This window comes from Bactrocera oleae, chromosome 2, assembly GCF_042242935.1.
Source record: "Bactrocera oleae isolate idBacOlea1 chromosome 2, idBacOlea1, whole genome shotgun sequence".
NCBI classification, from domain to species: domain Eukaryota; kingdom Metazoa; phylum Arthropoda; class Insecta; order Diptera; family Tephritidae; genus Bactrocera; species Bactrocera oleae.
This window is the reverse complement of record NC_091536.1, coordinates 5,788,339-5,803,243: the sequence shown is the minus strand read 5'-3', so window position 1 is coordinate 5,803,243 and position 14,905 is coordinate 5,788,339. Positions and strand designations below refer to the sequence as shown.

Genomic DNA, 14,905 nt, shown 5'->3' with positions numbered 1-14,905 from the left:
TTAGAAATTTATTTAAATGCAAATGTATGACAATATGGGTAAACAATATAGAAGATCTTAAGCTTTTTAATCCGGAAGTCAATCTTAAAGCGTATGCTATACACACAAAGTAATTTGTTTTCATTAGCTAAACTTTACTGGTTAAAATTAGTGATCCTTCCAAGAGACTATTTTATATGATTAATACCAGGAATTTAATTGCAGGCAAATTAAACTAAAATTGAAGAGGATGCCTACCAGATGCTACCTGAACTTAATTTTAAAAAAGTTTTAGAGAATCAATAAAATAATGAAAAAACGATAGCAAACATTTTACTGGCTGGTTACTTTTCAGCATGTGAAAGTGATTGAACTTAATTTAGTAAATAAGTAGTTCGCAGATATTTCAAGTACCACCTTTATAAGTAGGTATGTATGCATATAAGCGGGCGCTGTGTATTAATCATCTAAAGTTTGTAAATAACAATAACAAATATAATTATTACTATTCTTTAAAGTACTAGTTCAACGCTTTTTTAACGCTATATAATTTATTATATATATGTAGAATGTAAATGTTAAAGTGAAATTTCCAACAAGCAATCCATATAAGCGTTAACGTTGTGTCGCAGTGACTATTGTAAATTAGCACTAGCAAAAGCAATATTTATATTTATTTTACGTACTTCATCAGCTGCACCGGCCTCCTGTCCAGCAACAAGCACCGAGAGGAGTGACAGCGCAACAATTGCGACTGTTACACCGACGGCGAGACGCATTTTGCTTTGTTTAATTTCTATCTGCACTATATGTAGCCAATATAATCACAACTCTGTTTTATCACTATTACAATAGTAAATTATTATAAGTCTTTAATAATTTTTGCTTTGCAGAAATACACGTTTGGCAACTAATGCGTCTCAAATTTTTGGATTCACAGAATAATCTTAACACCTGACACTTGGAGCAAATTTTTACCACAATAAACTAAACACCTGAAAATTCACAAGAAGACTGAAATGAAAACAGTGGCGAATGTTCAGTGAAAGCGTAGTTATATGCAGAGTTGCAGCTGCTGTCGAAAATTATTGCAGGGTTGTATAGAGACGACTTAAAGTAATTGATATCTAAAATTATTGTAATATTGGAAACAAAACAAAAAAAACCGAATTCGACAAATTATTAACACTTTAAATCATAATTTAAAATTTTTTGCTGTTTTGACAGTGTATTTTTATTACAGTACTAAGAAAATACCACAAAACTAATCTAGCATTATTTGAGATGTCAGAATAAACACATTGAAATAAATCATATTGTTAAATAACCGGAAGCGTTCGAATTAATTTCCGCTATGTAATTCCTTTTTAGAAAAGAATTAGACTTTTTTTAATAGGAGTTTCTAAGGATAATGTAAATTCACGAGTAGGGAAATTCCTCCTTTATGGCAATTGTTAAATAATTAGACATGGTGACGTGGGAGAATTATAAGTTGAAATATAAGTACCGCCAATGCGTGTGCATATACCTATATATATATATATTACGCATAAACAACATTTCTTCGTAAATTTTGTGGTTATACTAATAAAAGATTGCTTGTTACAAATAAACGATAAATAGTCGGACAATGGCTGAATGCAAATTAACCTTGGTTACGTTGGTTACCAAAAAGCTTATACACCAATAAACTGAAATTATTGATAAATCAACAAAATAAACGAAAATTTAATAGAGTAGTACCTGACACAATTTAAAAACAAAGTGCATACTTAATTCGATAAATAAATAAAGTTTAATTAAATGCAAAAAAATTAGAACTATATAAGTGATTAACAATATGACTACGCGGATTAGTAGATCCTATTTACATTCTTGCTTAAAGGTACCAATTGATCCGTGTAATAATTGTCCAGCGCCAATTTATAATCGTCCAAAGATGTATTTAGGCCGACTGACAATGACACCATTATGTGGCACAGCAAAAACAGCAAAGACTGCCGAGTTGGAACATGTGGACTCTGCATTGGTTAACAGTGGCATACGTTCCTTGGCGAAACTTTACGATAGTATACCAAGTAAAACATTTGAGTCTTCAATTCCAAAATATTTACTGATTTATTTATTTAATTGTTTTCCATAATTAGATTACAATGACATCAACCATTTACCGAACGAAGAATTTTACTCCACATTGGACACCTTGCGGTCCACTTGCTGTGAGTTGCGAACCAAATCAGCACAAACGTGTATAGTGGAGGAGAGTACATCGACATCTTCTCTATCTTCTCACTGCGCTAATAGAAAGCGTATGAGGGCAAGCAAATTGGGCAAGCATATACCTACAACAGGCAGTGCTTGTGGCAAAAGAAAAACAGGAAAGTGTAAATTAAAAGAAGAATTAACACGATCAAGTTGCAAAGTTGATGCAAGATGCAAGTTGGGAACTCCTTTTGGTACTACCACCAAAATAGATTTTGCAAAGAATATTGCTGTAAAGAGGTAAGTATTTAATTTCTAAAAGTTCATAAATGCATACGAAAAGTATATTTATCTGATTAAATGAATCTATTTCAGCTATAAAGAGAAGTTTGATGACGAAATAAAGGCATTTCAAAAAACTTTGGAAGATTTCGAAGCAGAACTCAAAAGTCGTCATAAAAGTGCTACCTTGACCGATTGCAAGTTGAAGAATTCTAAAACTGAACCACTTGTAAATATAGGGAACTATACTAAATGCACAGATAAGTAATAAACTGGGAACAATTGACATAAATATGTTTATACTAAAACTATGATATTCCTGCAGGCCCCCAGTAACACCGGATCTTGCTAATTTTCGTAATATTTTTAAGCAAACTACTGAAAAAGCACGTCCCTGCTCCAAAGCGAGTACTAAGAGTTTAAGAAGTTTTTTAAAAAAGTCTTTCTCCTTCGATGACATAAACAGAGTAGCAGATTGCAAGCATAATGAAAATACCGATGACAAAAATTTGTTGAATAAACAATCAGGCCCGCAAATTCTTATAAATCGAACCCCTTTAAAATTCAGTAGTTATTTTTCACCAAAGACAAGCATGTAAGTACATAATTAAATATACAGGCAAAATACTATTTTATAGCTTCTCCGTAGTATTTCACCAAAAAATTTTCCACCGAAAATTGTTGTCGAGTCGCCAAGTGAGAAAAGTAATTCTACTAAAACTTCTGGTCGCTCAAGTACAAGTGGACGAAAAAAGAAAGGCAAGGATAAAAAACAACAAAAAGACTTTCAAGTTCCATTTTCAATATTCAACTTGGATACGAAAAAAGAAATTAGAAAGGTGACTTTTTAAAATTTAAACTTTGATATGGTTGTTGCTGTAGCAACCTTAATTATAGCACGTCACACCGTCACCCATACATCCGGTAGCGCGGCCGAATCTTGCAGCTACGTTAAGGGTTGAGGTCTCAAAAAAGAAACTGAAAGAGCTGAAAAATAATTGTACTTATTATGACGACACACCACAATTTGATTGGGAAGTGAGAAAAACGCCGGCATGGAGGTCACTATCTCTCAAGTTAGTAACTTAACCCTAAGTTTAAGTAGTGCAAAGTATTACCATCTATATCATTTGCTTGTTATATTTCAGTGAAAGTCATAAGGAGATCCTCTCTATGCGTTTGGCCACCCGTAAAGCCGAACAGGCATTGCAACAACGTGATTACGAACTAAACATGGAATTGATGCGTCAAAGGGTCAAATCAGCACCACTACTTTTGGAAGGCGCAACATTTTGGGGTCCTCATATTGGGAAACTAACGCATACATGTCAACGCGAAGGAGAAAGACACTGGTGTCAATCAAAACAACGTAAATCGCGTAGCAAAAGCGCTGACAGCCGAAGATTATGCACCCATGATGGTATGGATAGTCAGTCCAGTCAACGAAGTAGTAAATTAAATTTCCTGCATAAAACATATGGTGGCAGTTCAAAAGCACGCAGGCGCAGCTCTTCACAAACCCCAGTGAGAAGAAATACTGAACAGCCTGATGAAAAGCAACGTGTTGAGCAGCCTGAAGTTATAAATGACAGTGGTGATGAACTCTCTAGTCTGGATAGAGCATTCTTGTAAATATTCTAATCAAAAATTCATTCCTATGTATATTTACAATACAGTGTAAATGTTTAATAAAAAATGTATGTACTATGTATTGTATTTACTGTATGTGTAAAAGAGATTTGCTGCCTTAAGATAATTTTTTATTTATGTAGCCTCTATTATTACTTTTTTAAATTTATCTTTAAATTATCAAAATTATCAACAAAAGTAAATGCAGTTTTATCGTCGTCAGTTAAAGGCGCATTGCCTGGTCGGTTTAGTAAAGCAACCTGCATTCCAGCATCGTGAGCTGCTTCAGCCTCTGAAAATAAGAAATATGTTAATACAACAGACAAACGCATACACATTATATTTTTACCTTTTACTATATCAGTTAGGAACAGTATGTCTTCCACTGGTAAATCCAAATCTTTGGCTATATTTACATACGACTCTTTTTGTTGCTTATGACCAACGGCTGTGTCATAATGGCCGCTAATATAGGGTAGTAGATTTCCCATCACTGTTTGACCAAAGAGTAGTTGTTGTGCCTTTACACTACCACTAGAGTAGATAGCGACGCGTAGACCAGCCTCATGCCATCTCTTAAATGCTGGAAGCACATCAGCATAAATGCTTGTGATAACCGAGAAAAACAGAAAGTTAAATAATGCTTAATATTGTAATAACAAAAACAAGTCTACTTACTGTCCTTTAATGTTACCGTTTGCATAACCTTTCGCCCAAACCAATCCTTGAAGAGTTTTTAATGGCCCTAATTTAAGATCTTTTTCTATAAGAAAATTAACAAAACTGGCTACATTCCCGGGCGATGCGGAAGGTTGTTCATCAACCGGTCTCAAGTACTCCTTGTATTGTGGTAGGTTGCGTAGATCCTGTACAATACTTTGTGTCTCGGCATTATTCCAAGTCTCTTCTAGAAATGCCTTGGAGTGTGCTTTTGCATAGGGAAAGAGCACATCCTGTAATAAGCAATAAACGCATTCAAAAAATTATCATTGCAATAAATATTGTCTATGACTGCACCTTTACAAAACTAATGGATGTCGTGGTTCCCTCAATATCGCTGAGTATTAATTTCACTGTGAATTCAGGCATACCAATTTAGTTTATCCTAACCGAGATTAATTATTTTACAACAATACCTGGAGTGATAAAGGAACAGCTGAAAGCATATCTCCAATTCTCACTGGAAATCTACTGATAACATAAGTGCTGCCAGAACAAGAGTAAAATGCCACATTACAATTACATATATAAATGCTTAACAGCGCGTTAAGGTAATAATTAGCAAATAAATTGCAATTATTGAGTTTTGGGATGATTAATATTAACCCATACCTGTGTTTAGATTTTAATTCAGTTTACTAGTTCATTTTGATACCTGTCCCTTTTGAGTATTTCGTAAGCATCCTTGCAGTTTTTAACATACGGCAATACTTAATTTTTGTTATTGGCCTGTTTCATTTATTTTCAATTTGCTTTCTACTTGCATTTATCGCTTTACGCTTTAAACAATGTCAACGATTTTCACCAATTTGACGTTTTTGTATCTTCGTAATTCAGCATGTCAAATTTGCACGAAAATTTTGTGAAAGTGTATCTAAAGCCGTTAATTGCATATTTAGCAAAACAATTTTTATTTATTGACGATATTTGTGATATTCTATATGCTATAGTGTGATATGAAATTCGGCAATTACAGAAAAACCCTAGATTAGCTTGCGCGTCTCGTAAAATTCCTAAAATAGAACTGCATTAAATTCAAAAGCAGGAAGAAGAGCGAACCTTGAAGAAATAAATATAAATTCTTTTCAAGACCAGTAATAACATATCAATTTGGTAGTATACTCGAAGAAGCAGCAAATTTATAAATTTACTTAATTTTTTCTTCATGGTAATAATAGTTTTGTCGAATCGCAATGGATGGAAATATAAATACAACAAATGACACTTTTGCAACAGAGACAAAGTCAACAAAGAGAAGTAGCTCAAAAGCTATTTAGAGCGTTTGATAGGCGATTGTGTCTACGTGATTTAACCACAAAATTTTATAAATATTTGAGAGTGCAAGAGTAATCCACTAATCATAGCATCAACGGAAGCGTTATCAGCTAACACACGAGTTAGGGGGTTAAAGTGAAAATTGTTCTGTCACCGACTCGTAGGAGCGGGTGTATACTATGAGCTCTGATTTAACCCTCACATCGCTCTATATGCTGTAATCAATAGGCATATATTCAAGCTAATGTAAATAAATATTTTGCCAAACAGACTTGTCTTAAGACAAAAAAAACTTGGAAAAGTGTAATACAAATACGATAAATGCGGCAAAACAGCTGCAAAACCACTTAAAATAGTTCAACACGTTTTTATACAAATGCTATGACAAAGGGAAAGAGCAGCTGCAATCGAGGTGCGAGATAAAGAAGAAATAGTGCAAAGTGTAAATCAAAAGACATATCCACTACTGAAAGTAAGGTCCCTGTCAAGGTTAAATTGAAGGCATACACTCTTTGGAGGTCAAAGAAGAATAGTATTTCAGGTTTTAACAAGTGTATATATGAATGTCAAGTTGAAAAGTTTATTTTAAACGATCACCTCAACATAAAATCGAAAGTTGACATTGTTAAAGCTCAATTATTAAAAAATGGAAAAATTTCCACAGTGTGCCATTTGCGGTACAACGCAGCAATTGTTGCGTTGCGCCAAATGTAAGTCGATTTTTTACTGTTCCACGGCACATCAGCATATGGACTGGCCCATGCATAAACAGTCTTGCCGCATGTTAGCCAAACAAAGGAATGAAAATCGCATGCAACATCTGCAACAGGCTGTTGCTGCTACCACACTTAGCAATACAATTGCGCCACCAATGGCCACAACAAGCAACGGTGTCGATGCTGGTCACCATCGCTGGACAACACCCACAAATGATATGGCTATTATAGGTTTTGGACTACTTGGCGGTAACGAAAGTGCTGAAGTTGATCCGAGTATACTAACTGCAGTGCCACCCATGGCTGTGATGATGGGCAGCAATGACAATGGCGTTGCATACAATCAGTCAAATGGTTTGGCTAACGAAACAAATCCCAACCAAATATTAGATACTGGTGGTACAGTGACCGGTGCTGGTATTATGCAAAACAATACGTCATTATGCATGCAACCGCAATATCACCATGTAGATCAACGTTTGCTATCGCCGCAATACCATCAACAACAACAGCAGCTAATGCAACAACAGTTGCATTGTCAACAAATCTCGTCATCGCATACACCATATACAGCTAATCTTACCAACCATAATACGCATCATCATTATGAGAAAAGTATCAGCTGTCAAGTTGGAAGTGGTGGTGGCGTGGACGAAAACGCTTTTGGAAATGCAAAGTGAGTAAAGTTTTTTTAAACTATCATATAAAAATTTTAGTGTAATTCTAATAGTCTTAAAAGTGATTGGTATACCTATGTTTTGAAAACTTTAAAATTAGCAAGGTGTATACGATTACTAAATAAATAAATAAGCGTTTTGTCTATGTTCAGTTTTCGGACAATATGCCACCATAATAATAACGGAAATTATTATTTAATGTTTATAATTAACTCACCCAACGTTACTTTACGGCTTTATCAGTAAATTCTTTCTTCTTCATCTTTATCGCCATTTAATTGCTGCTAATTTTGTATATCATATTGTCCGATTGAAAAACTAGTGAAGGTGCATATGACTCACCAATCGGGTTGAAAGCTTGAAAACTAGGCAAAAACAATAATCCTTTTTAGATGCTAATTACTTATTAGTTAACTATTTACAACCGCAGATGAGCGAATAAATATAATTTTTCCCGATAACGACAATGGATTTTCAAAATAGCGCGTTTAATTAAATGTAGCTACCTTTAAGAGTTCTTGATGCGTCCACCGCTATTGCCGAAATAAGACTAATACGCGTTTTATTATTTCTAAATGAATTTGTCCTATCTTGGCATTATAAGCTTCTGATATACCATTGTACATAAGTACATATGCACCTATCCTCAGCTACATAAACTGTTTACTGTACCTTATTATTGAATTGTATATGCGTGGCCTAAATAGTATTATAGATAAATTTATTTCAGTTATATTTCCATACATACATAAACCTATAGTTCTAATAAAAATGTGTTCTATTTACTAAAATTAAGTTATTTATCAAAAATTGTCGAAACTTTATTGAAAATGTTATGTGCTATCTTTCTTAATACATAATCGTACCGTCTTTTATGTAGGTTTGACTATTGATATTTGAAGGATTGTTGACGCACCTTACATGACCAATGTGTTAGTTTAGATATTTATAGATACTTTTAGTTTTGCGAAGTTGCATTTAGTGCCTCAATTACAAAAATTTGATACTGTAAGCAGTCAATCTGCACACATCCCTGCATACATCATATTTTAATTAATTTATTTTTTTTCTATTCGATTTGATTTGTTTATATTTGCAAGAATTCCATACACTCATTTCGTGTTTATTGCTAGACGTTTTATTTTTGAGATAAGCGAGTACGTGAGGAATGTATGTCATCAGCTTTTGTCGCTATCGTTTTAATCTCTGTCTCTATTTATTTTAACAGTTTTCCAAGGCAAACGTGAACTTATAACTTATTCAGTGTTTTCAACTGCACAAAATAAGTCAGTCAAAATAAATATACATACATACATATATTATCTATATTATTACTTTATTGGCTGCCACCTCTTCCGAATTTCACGTGAAATTGCTTTAGACGTCACTGCTAATCACTTTAAATACATAATTTCTAGTATAAACTGTTTAAAGCACAATTACCGTATGCTTCTACATATGCACACACTTACGTTTTGCTGAGCTGGTCATTAAGAGCTCGACTTGCCGGCTACTGTGTCTGTTTCGGATAGACTTAACTCTGTATGTGTTCTTTTATTGAGACGCTCAGCAACTATGTACATTTGTAAGTATATGCGCAAGAAAATTTCTTGATTATCTTTTCAAATGTTTATACCTGCGCCGTTGGCACTAATGTGTTTTCTTGAGAACTCGTATTATTAATTAATATTGTTTTTTAATGTGAGGTTTTTCAATTACCCAACTACACCTCAACGGATTCACACTGCAGTGCAAAATACAAACAAATTTTGGTCAGGATTGCGAAGTTTTCAAATTAAAAAAGTTGAGTTAAAATATAAATTTTAATATTTAGTTCCAGTTTCGGGATTATGCTCTAGAGTATTGAAGATGAGGGCTCTGTGCTAGCTCTAGTTCCAAATGCTAGAACAAAAAGTATGCAAGCGGTAAAATGTAAATTCAAAAATATATTTTTTTTTAATTATAAACTTGAGATTAACATTTTTTTTATATTTTTCAATGTGGTATTTGAAATTACTATTTTTTTGTTTTTTGTGGGACCAAAAATTTATTTTTAGTTTCTTTTGGGGTTTAAACATTTGAAAATAGTTTTTAATTAAAATTTACAAAATAATTAAATAATTATTATAAATGTTAATTAAATTATTTTTTGTGCATTATTTGCAACTCTGATTTTGCTGCAAAGTATTTAAAATAATATATTTATACGAAGTATTTTTATTTTATTTTTTATAAAAACTTAGACTTAAAATTATTGCTAGTACTTGTGCCTTTCACATTAAAATTGCTAGCTATTGTCGAGGGAACATGTGAATCTGCCTTGTAGTCAGGTTTATATGACCGTTATCCACATTTCTATCTGGCTATGCTCGGCTGTTTTACCAACAGCACACACAGTTGTTGCTGTTGTGACTGCCATTGCTCGTTTAAAATCTGGTTCTCTTCTCTTTACGGATATTCGACTGGGCACAGAGAAGAACCAAAATGTAAGATGACAAAAATGTACGTTCCCACGACAGTCGGGCCTAAGTAACCGGAACGGACTTGGCATGTTAACCGGCCAAGGACTGTCTACTCGTCACCATTCCTCGAAGTTACTTCAGGAAAGTTTTCTGCCAACAACAACAACCACATGACAAAAATGTATCTTTCATGGACCATATGTGTTGTAGTGACATCATGCATCATAATAGCACATGATATTCGGGTTTATATAATCGGAACGAACCAAAATTTTTTTCCATTCACAGACTGTCAACTTGGGCGCAATCCTCAAAATTTTTTGGCTACAACAACCACATAACAATTTAAGTGCTGGACGTAGATGGCATAGAATAGATGGAACAATTTACTGATTTTATGTTACAGCTAATGATGAATTACAACATTTTTTTTAACTACTTTAAAAATATACTTTCTCATTTTTCCCCAACATTGTACATTTATACCTAGGTATGTGCGCTAATATTCCATCTTTATGGGCTTACCCACTTGCTGCGCAAATTCCTAGTACTGTTGGTGTTTTTTTTGCAGTCTGTTTGAGTGCCGTTTATACATTTCCAGCAATAACAACCCGTTACTCCACATACTACTCAAGCGTACCTGGCATCATATGCAATTCCGAAAGTTCAAGGCACAGTGCTATCAGCAACTAAATGTTTGCAATTGCCTGCACATACATACATACATATTATAATTTGTGTGTCAATAAAATATAAACGTGAACAAATATTTAGATACATTTACAAATGTGTTAACGGTTTTGTAAGAAATGCGATAAAGCCCGATAAATCAGAGACATTAAATTTTACTTCTGTATGATACAAGAGGGCTTTATAGAAGCCGGGGTCAAAATTGGACAATGGGCGTGGCACCGCCCACATTTAAATGAAATCACATATCTCCAGATCTACTTGACTTATTTCAACCAAATTGGGTATATAACATAATCCTCCTATGTGACATTGTGAAAATGGGCAGAATCGGATTACAACCACGCCTACTTCCCATAGAACAATTTTAAATTCCGTATGATTCATTCACTTCCCAGTACACAAATCAAGCAACAATGAATATATTCGGATAAAACTTTGCACAAATAGCGCCTTTGAGGTATCCTTGCACGTTGCAAGAGTATAAAATGTACCGTTACACCCGAACTTAGCTCTTTCTTACTTGTGTATTTTTAGAATGAGTAAAAATGAAATTAAAGCATAAATTTAGAATTTTTCACGAAAGATATTTTTAAACTTGATTCACTGGTCCATTGGATCAGTCGTTCAATCCACTAAGCTACGTTACACATGCATATCAAGTGAAACAATACAAGAAATAATCAAAAGATAAGCTGTTATCCTGCATTAAGCTCAAATAATTATGTGAAATTCCCGAAAATGTTAAAATACATACAGACAATGTCAATAACAATCATACAACCACACTTTTTAAGATTTTTCTAATGCAACTATACCTCGTTCAGGTAAAAAAAAACTATAAAATATTGATTGTTCAATCTGAAAATTATTTAATAGTATTCAGTTCACAGCCTTGAAAGAACCATATTTTCATAAAAAATTCTTTGAAATATTCATGCATTCGTTTTCGAGCACCGTTTTTAAATCGGACTCGTCAATAACTCCTTAATGTGTAATTTAGGTATTGTATCCAAAAGATCATCACTACAAAATGCATTTATATGTTTTATGCCTTTATATATGATTTGTTTTCAAAATGAAAGTTTTTTTTCTGGATCGAAATTTTTATGTCCCGAAAAACCAATTGTATGACTAATTTTAAAAATTAAATTTTTATTTTTGTAAACATTTTGGAGCAAGATTTGTAAAAATTTATAAACATTCAGTAATTCTGAGATCTATTGGATTTGTTTTTCTATAAAATTTTCACTTTTATTATATTCTTTCTATAGATCTAAGAGTTTCTTTAGGATACACATAGATCACTTTGTATTCGTCCGCAAGCCCTGAGTTTGATCTCAGCCCCGAGTAGCATAAATAGTTTTTTGTATTACAGTCATGAAAACAAAATCCATCAGCAATTCAGAGAGGACTTTAGAAACCTCCATTCTCAGGAAAACATGACTATAAAAGAGGAAACTCGGCTAAGCTTTAAGCAAATGTGGAGGCGATTACTACTTATGGCTGCATATGTACCATATGTAGGGAGAGAGATATAGAAAAAGAAAAGTATTCGGTTTGCTTATTCTCAGTACTTTTCTCACTTTTGACTTCTCCAGGCGCGATTTTTTGGGTTTCGGCTCATTTCTCATTTATGTCCTCACGACCACTTTGAAAACGTTGAAACCACTCGTGCACTCTGCTACGGGATAGGCAATCATCGCCATAAACTTGTTTCATCAACTGAAACGTTTCGGTAAAAGTTTTACTAATTTTAAAACAAAATTTAATGTTGGCTCTTTGTTCAAAGCTGATTTTCGCACCAATGACAAAAACATACTGACACTTAAAACGCATTAACTTTACTTCCAATTATTTTACTGGAAGTCGATAAAGGATAGCAGATTTTAACGCACTAGTCGATATATAGATGGCGCCATTAGAGTTTACTTTGTTACTTTTTTACTGTTTACTTTGGAACGCACCTTGTATATTTATATTCATATACATAACACATATGCTTCAACTTGTCAATTGATCACAGTTTAATCACATATGTATGTTTATATAACTACAAAATTCTACGAAAATAGCGCTTATTTGTGCATTTAGTACTTGTAATTGCATTTGTATTGAAAAGTCTGCGGTTTTTTCCTCATTATCAAGTTATAAAAATGTAAATAAATATTTTGTTAAATTTAAAATGAAAATGACATAATAATACATTTCTGCTTAATTCTACATAAATGAAACGTGACTTTCAGCGGCAGTCTCCATTTATGATTGTAATTTGTTAAGTTATATATATATATATTTTCTATATGAGTATACATTAGGGTGTCCGTTACTTCACAAATTGAGTTTCAGTTTTTGCCCTTAAAAAGATAAACCAACGTAAACAACCTCTTTATTTGCAATTGTGCCTAAATCATTTTACTTTTTCCATACACCCGGACACCCTAATGTATATACGTACATACATTACTATATATTTTTCTGATAAACGTCTGATTTATCAATATATGCAAATATGTTCGCTATATGTAGTCTAGCATTAAACTATCTCACAGTTGTCTTACAGCTCAAAGAATGTGTTTTGATGTAAGTTAGGTTCCAATAGAACTGGAACTAACGCAGCTTTGCCATTTTTAAAGCTGGTAACGCTTGATCATTTCCGTACTTCTCTAAGATCACAAATTTACTTTTCGTGTTGTGGTTGAATGTCACCAAGTTCTCTCTTAAAGTGTTCAAGACGTGCGTTTATAGTCGATCCCTTCTTACCATTTTCATATCTGATGTTTCAATATAGTTCTGTTAAATTTTTATCAATATGATTTCAATTTTGAGACGTTTATTCAGGAAATCTACTAAGTAAACTACGACTACAGAATTTCGTCCACATATTCAACTTGTAGTTCGAGGAGGACGTGTTCTACAAATTTGTATACTCTTGCAACATGTTGAAACAGAGTTGTTCACCTAACGGTTGTTTGTATTACCCAAAACTAATCAAGTTAAATATAGGGTTATATATACATATATAAATGATCAGGACGATGAGTCGTGTTGAAATCCGAGTGACTGTCTGTCCGTCCGTCCGTCCGCCTGTGCAAGCTGTAACTTGAGTAAAAATTGAGATATCTTGATGAGACTTTAATAGGTATGTGCATATCTCTTAAACTACTAAAGCTATAATAACCCAATTCATTCGGGTCAAATCGGCTGATAACCCCGCCCACTCCACAATAACGGTTTTGATTGAAACTACTAAAAGTACGATATCTTATTAAATAAACATGTCAGAGACATTAAATTTTACACATACGATGGTACAATTATTCTCTATCGGAGGCAATTGGACAATGAGCGTGGCACCACCGCCCACCTTCAGGTGAAATCCCATATCTCGGGATCTATTTGACTAATATCAACCAAATTTGGCAGGTAAGATTATCCTGACATGCCTATGTCACGGTGTGAGCGAAATCGCTTACTTCCCAAATATAACTTTCCAATATACAAATCAAGCACTAATAAATATATTTACAAAAAGAGTGCCTTTAAGATACGCCATCTGAAGTCTAAAAATTGTCAAAATCGGGCCGAAGATGTGGACCCCAGTGTCGATGGTTGATTTTTTACCGAAATTATCGTTCAATGTATAAGATATATATAATTGGAAATCGGAGTGAATCCTTTCCTGATAATATTATGCCTGTATGCCAAAAATGGGTTGAATCGGATTAATATAATACTTCTCTTAGCCCTCATATAACAAATAGAAAGATTATCGTACTTCCAGCTGTCTTTATACCGCATACCAGGTGTCGCTTTATTTTTTTTTCTGTACAAACATATCCAATAATCTTACAGTCATTGAACAAACACTTTTATATATTTTCATTGTGTTGAAAACGTCGAATTTTGTACCAAAAACTGATGATTTGCGGAAAGCATTAATTTTTTGTTTCAAAATGAGTGATACTTTCATGAAATTAAGTGTACAAGTTTTCTTCAAAATTATATTCCTAAATATTTGAGGATTTGGCGTAAACCTTTTATCCCTTATACAATGAACTCCCATCCTTTGGTTGACGTTTTACACATCATCTCAATATATTATATTAACCTCTTCGGTTGATTTATATCACATATAGCCGATTTAAAGATGATTTTAATATAATTTTCGTTGACGGAAAGTAAAATATAGTTATAAAGCTAAGTGAGTCTATGACCTACAACATTACTTAATAACAAAGCAAATTTTATTGTAATCCATTCAATTTCAGAT

At 33.4% G+C, this 14,905-nt stretch overlaps 4 protein-coding genes across 7 annotated transcripts in view; 2 read left to right on the top strand and 2 right to left on the bottom strand.

Annotated features, from left to right (window-relative positions):
* The window catches only part of CtsF (Cathepsin F), a 31,844-nt gene extending 30,840 nt beyond the window's left edge, over nucleotides 1-1,004 (bottom strand). Inside the window, exon 1 of one of the 2 annotated variants that reach the window (XM_014235911.3) lies at nucleotides 666-1,004. In XM_014235911.3, coding sequence (XP_014091386.2) covers nucleotides 666-758 — 93 coding nt within the window. In that variant the 5' untranslated portion in view covers nucleotides 759-1,004. The remainder of the gene's footprint in view (nucleotides 1-665) is intronic. The other variant, XM_014235912.3, reaches the window with a different exon arrangement.
* A 412-nt stretch (nucleotides 1,005-1,416) lies between these two features.
* LOC106618234 (uncharacterized) lies at nucleotides 1,417-4,179 on the top strand. Of its 2 annotated transcripts, XM_036373381.2 has the most exons (8): nucleotides 1,420-1,864; nucleotides 1,929-2,057; nucleotides 2,127-2,481; nucleotides 2,557-2,727; nucleotides 2,789-3,058; nucleotides 3,113-3,302; nucleotides 3,361-3,539; nucleotides 3,612-4,179. In XM_036373381.2, exons 2-8 carry the CDS (start codon nucleotides 1,940-1,942, stop codon nucleotides 4,093-4,095), a joined length of 1,767 nt encoding a protein of 588 aa, XP_036229274.2. In that variant the 5' UTR covers nucleotides 1,420-1,864; nucleotides 1,929-1,939; the 3' UTR covers nucleotides 4,096-4,179. The 2 variants fall into 2 exon arrangements, with proteins under 2 accessions (XP_014091362.2, XP_036229274.2); XM_014235887.3 differs by having other exon boundaries at nucleotides 1,417-2,057.
* Nucleotides 4,180-4,201: 22 nt separating this feature from the next.
* On the bottom strand, nucleotides 4,202-5,299 carry Enoph (enolase-phosphatase E1). The gene is made up of 4 exons (XM_036373417.2): nucleotides 5,110-5,299; nucleotides 4,771-5,045; nucleotides 4,442-4,698; nucleotides 4,202-4,384 (listed from the first exon to the last, which is right to left on the bottom strand). The coding sequence occupies exons 1-4, from the start codon at nucleotides 5,179-5,181 to the stop codon at nucleotides 4,245-4,247; spliced, it is 744 nt and encodes a 247-aa protein (XP_036229310.1). The 5' UTR covers nucleotides 5,182-5,299; the 3' UTR covers nucleotides 4,202-4,244.
* A 315-nt stretch (nucleotides 5,300-5,614) lies between these two features.
* The window catches only part of Hph (HIF prolyl hydroxylase), a 32,753-nt gene continuing 23,462 nt past the window's right edge, over nucleotides 5,615-14,905 (top strand). Inside the window, exons 1-2 of one of the 2 annotated variants that reach the window (XM_036373391.2) lie at nucleotides 5,615-5,906; nucleotides 5,991-7,479. In XM_036373391.2, the coding sequence (XP_036229284.2) occupies nucleotides 6,734-7,479 (746 nt within the window). In that variant the 5' untranslated portion in view covers nucleotides 5,615-5,906; nucleotides 5,991-6,733. Of the gene's footprint in view, nucleotides 5,926-5,990; nucleotides 7,480-14,905 lie in introns of both variants that reach the window. The other variant, XM_014235927.3, reaches the window with a different exon arrangement.

Bases quoted from the DNA above. Each gene is read 5' to 3' on its own strand.
- LOC106618234 (XM_014235887.3), top strand. From the start codon at position 1,820: ATGACTACGCGGATTAGTAGATCCTATTTACATTCTTGCTTAAAGGTA. The intron at 2,058-2,126 runs GTAAAACATTTG...TTCCATAATTAG, and splicing joins ACTTTACGATAGTATACCAA to ATTACAATGACATCAACCAT. The intron at 2,728-2,788 runs GTAATAAACTGG...ATATTCCTGCAG, and splicing joins TATACTAAATGCACAGATAA to GCCCCCAGTAACACCGGATC.
- Enoph (XM_036373417.2), bottom strand. From the start codon at position 5,181: ATGCCTGAATTCACAGTGAAATTAATACTCAGCGATATTGAGGGAACC. The intron at 4,699-4,770 runs GTAAGTAGACTT...GGTTATCACAAG, and splicing joins AACGGTAACATTAAAGGACA to CATTTATGCTGATGTGCTTC. The intron at 4,385-4,441 runs GTAAAAATATAA...TCTTATTTTCAG, and splicing joins CCTAACTGATATAGTAAAAG to AGGCTGAAGCAGCTCACGAT.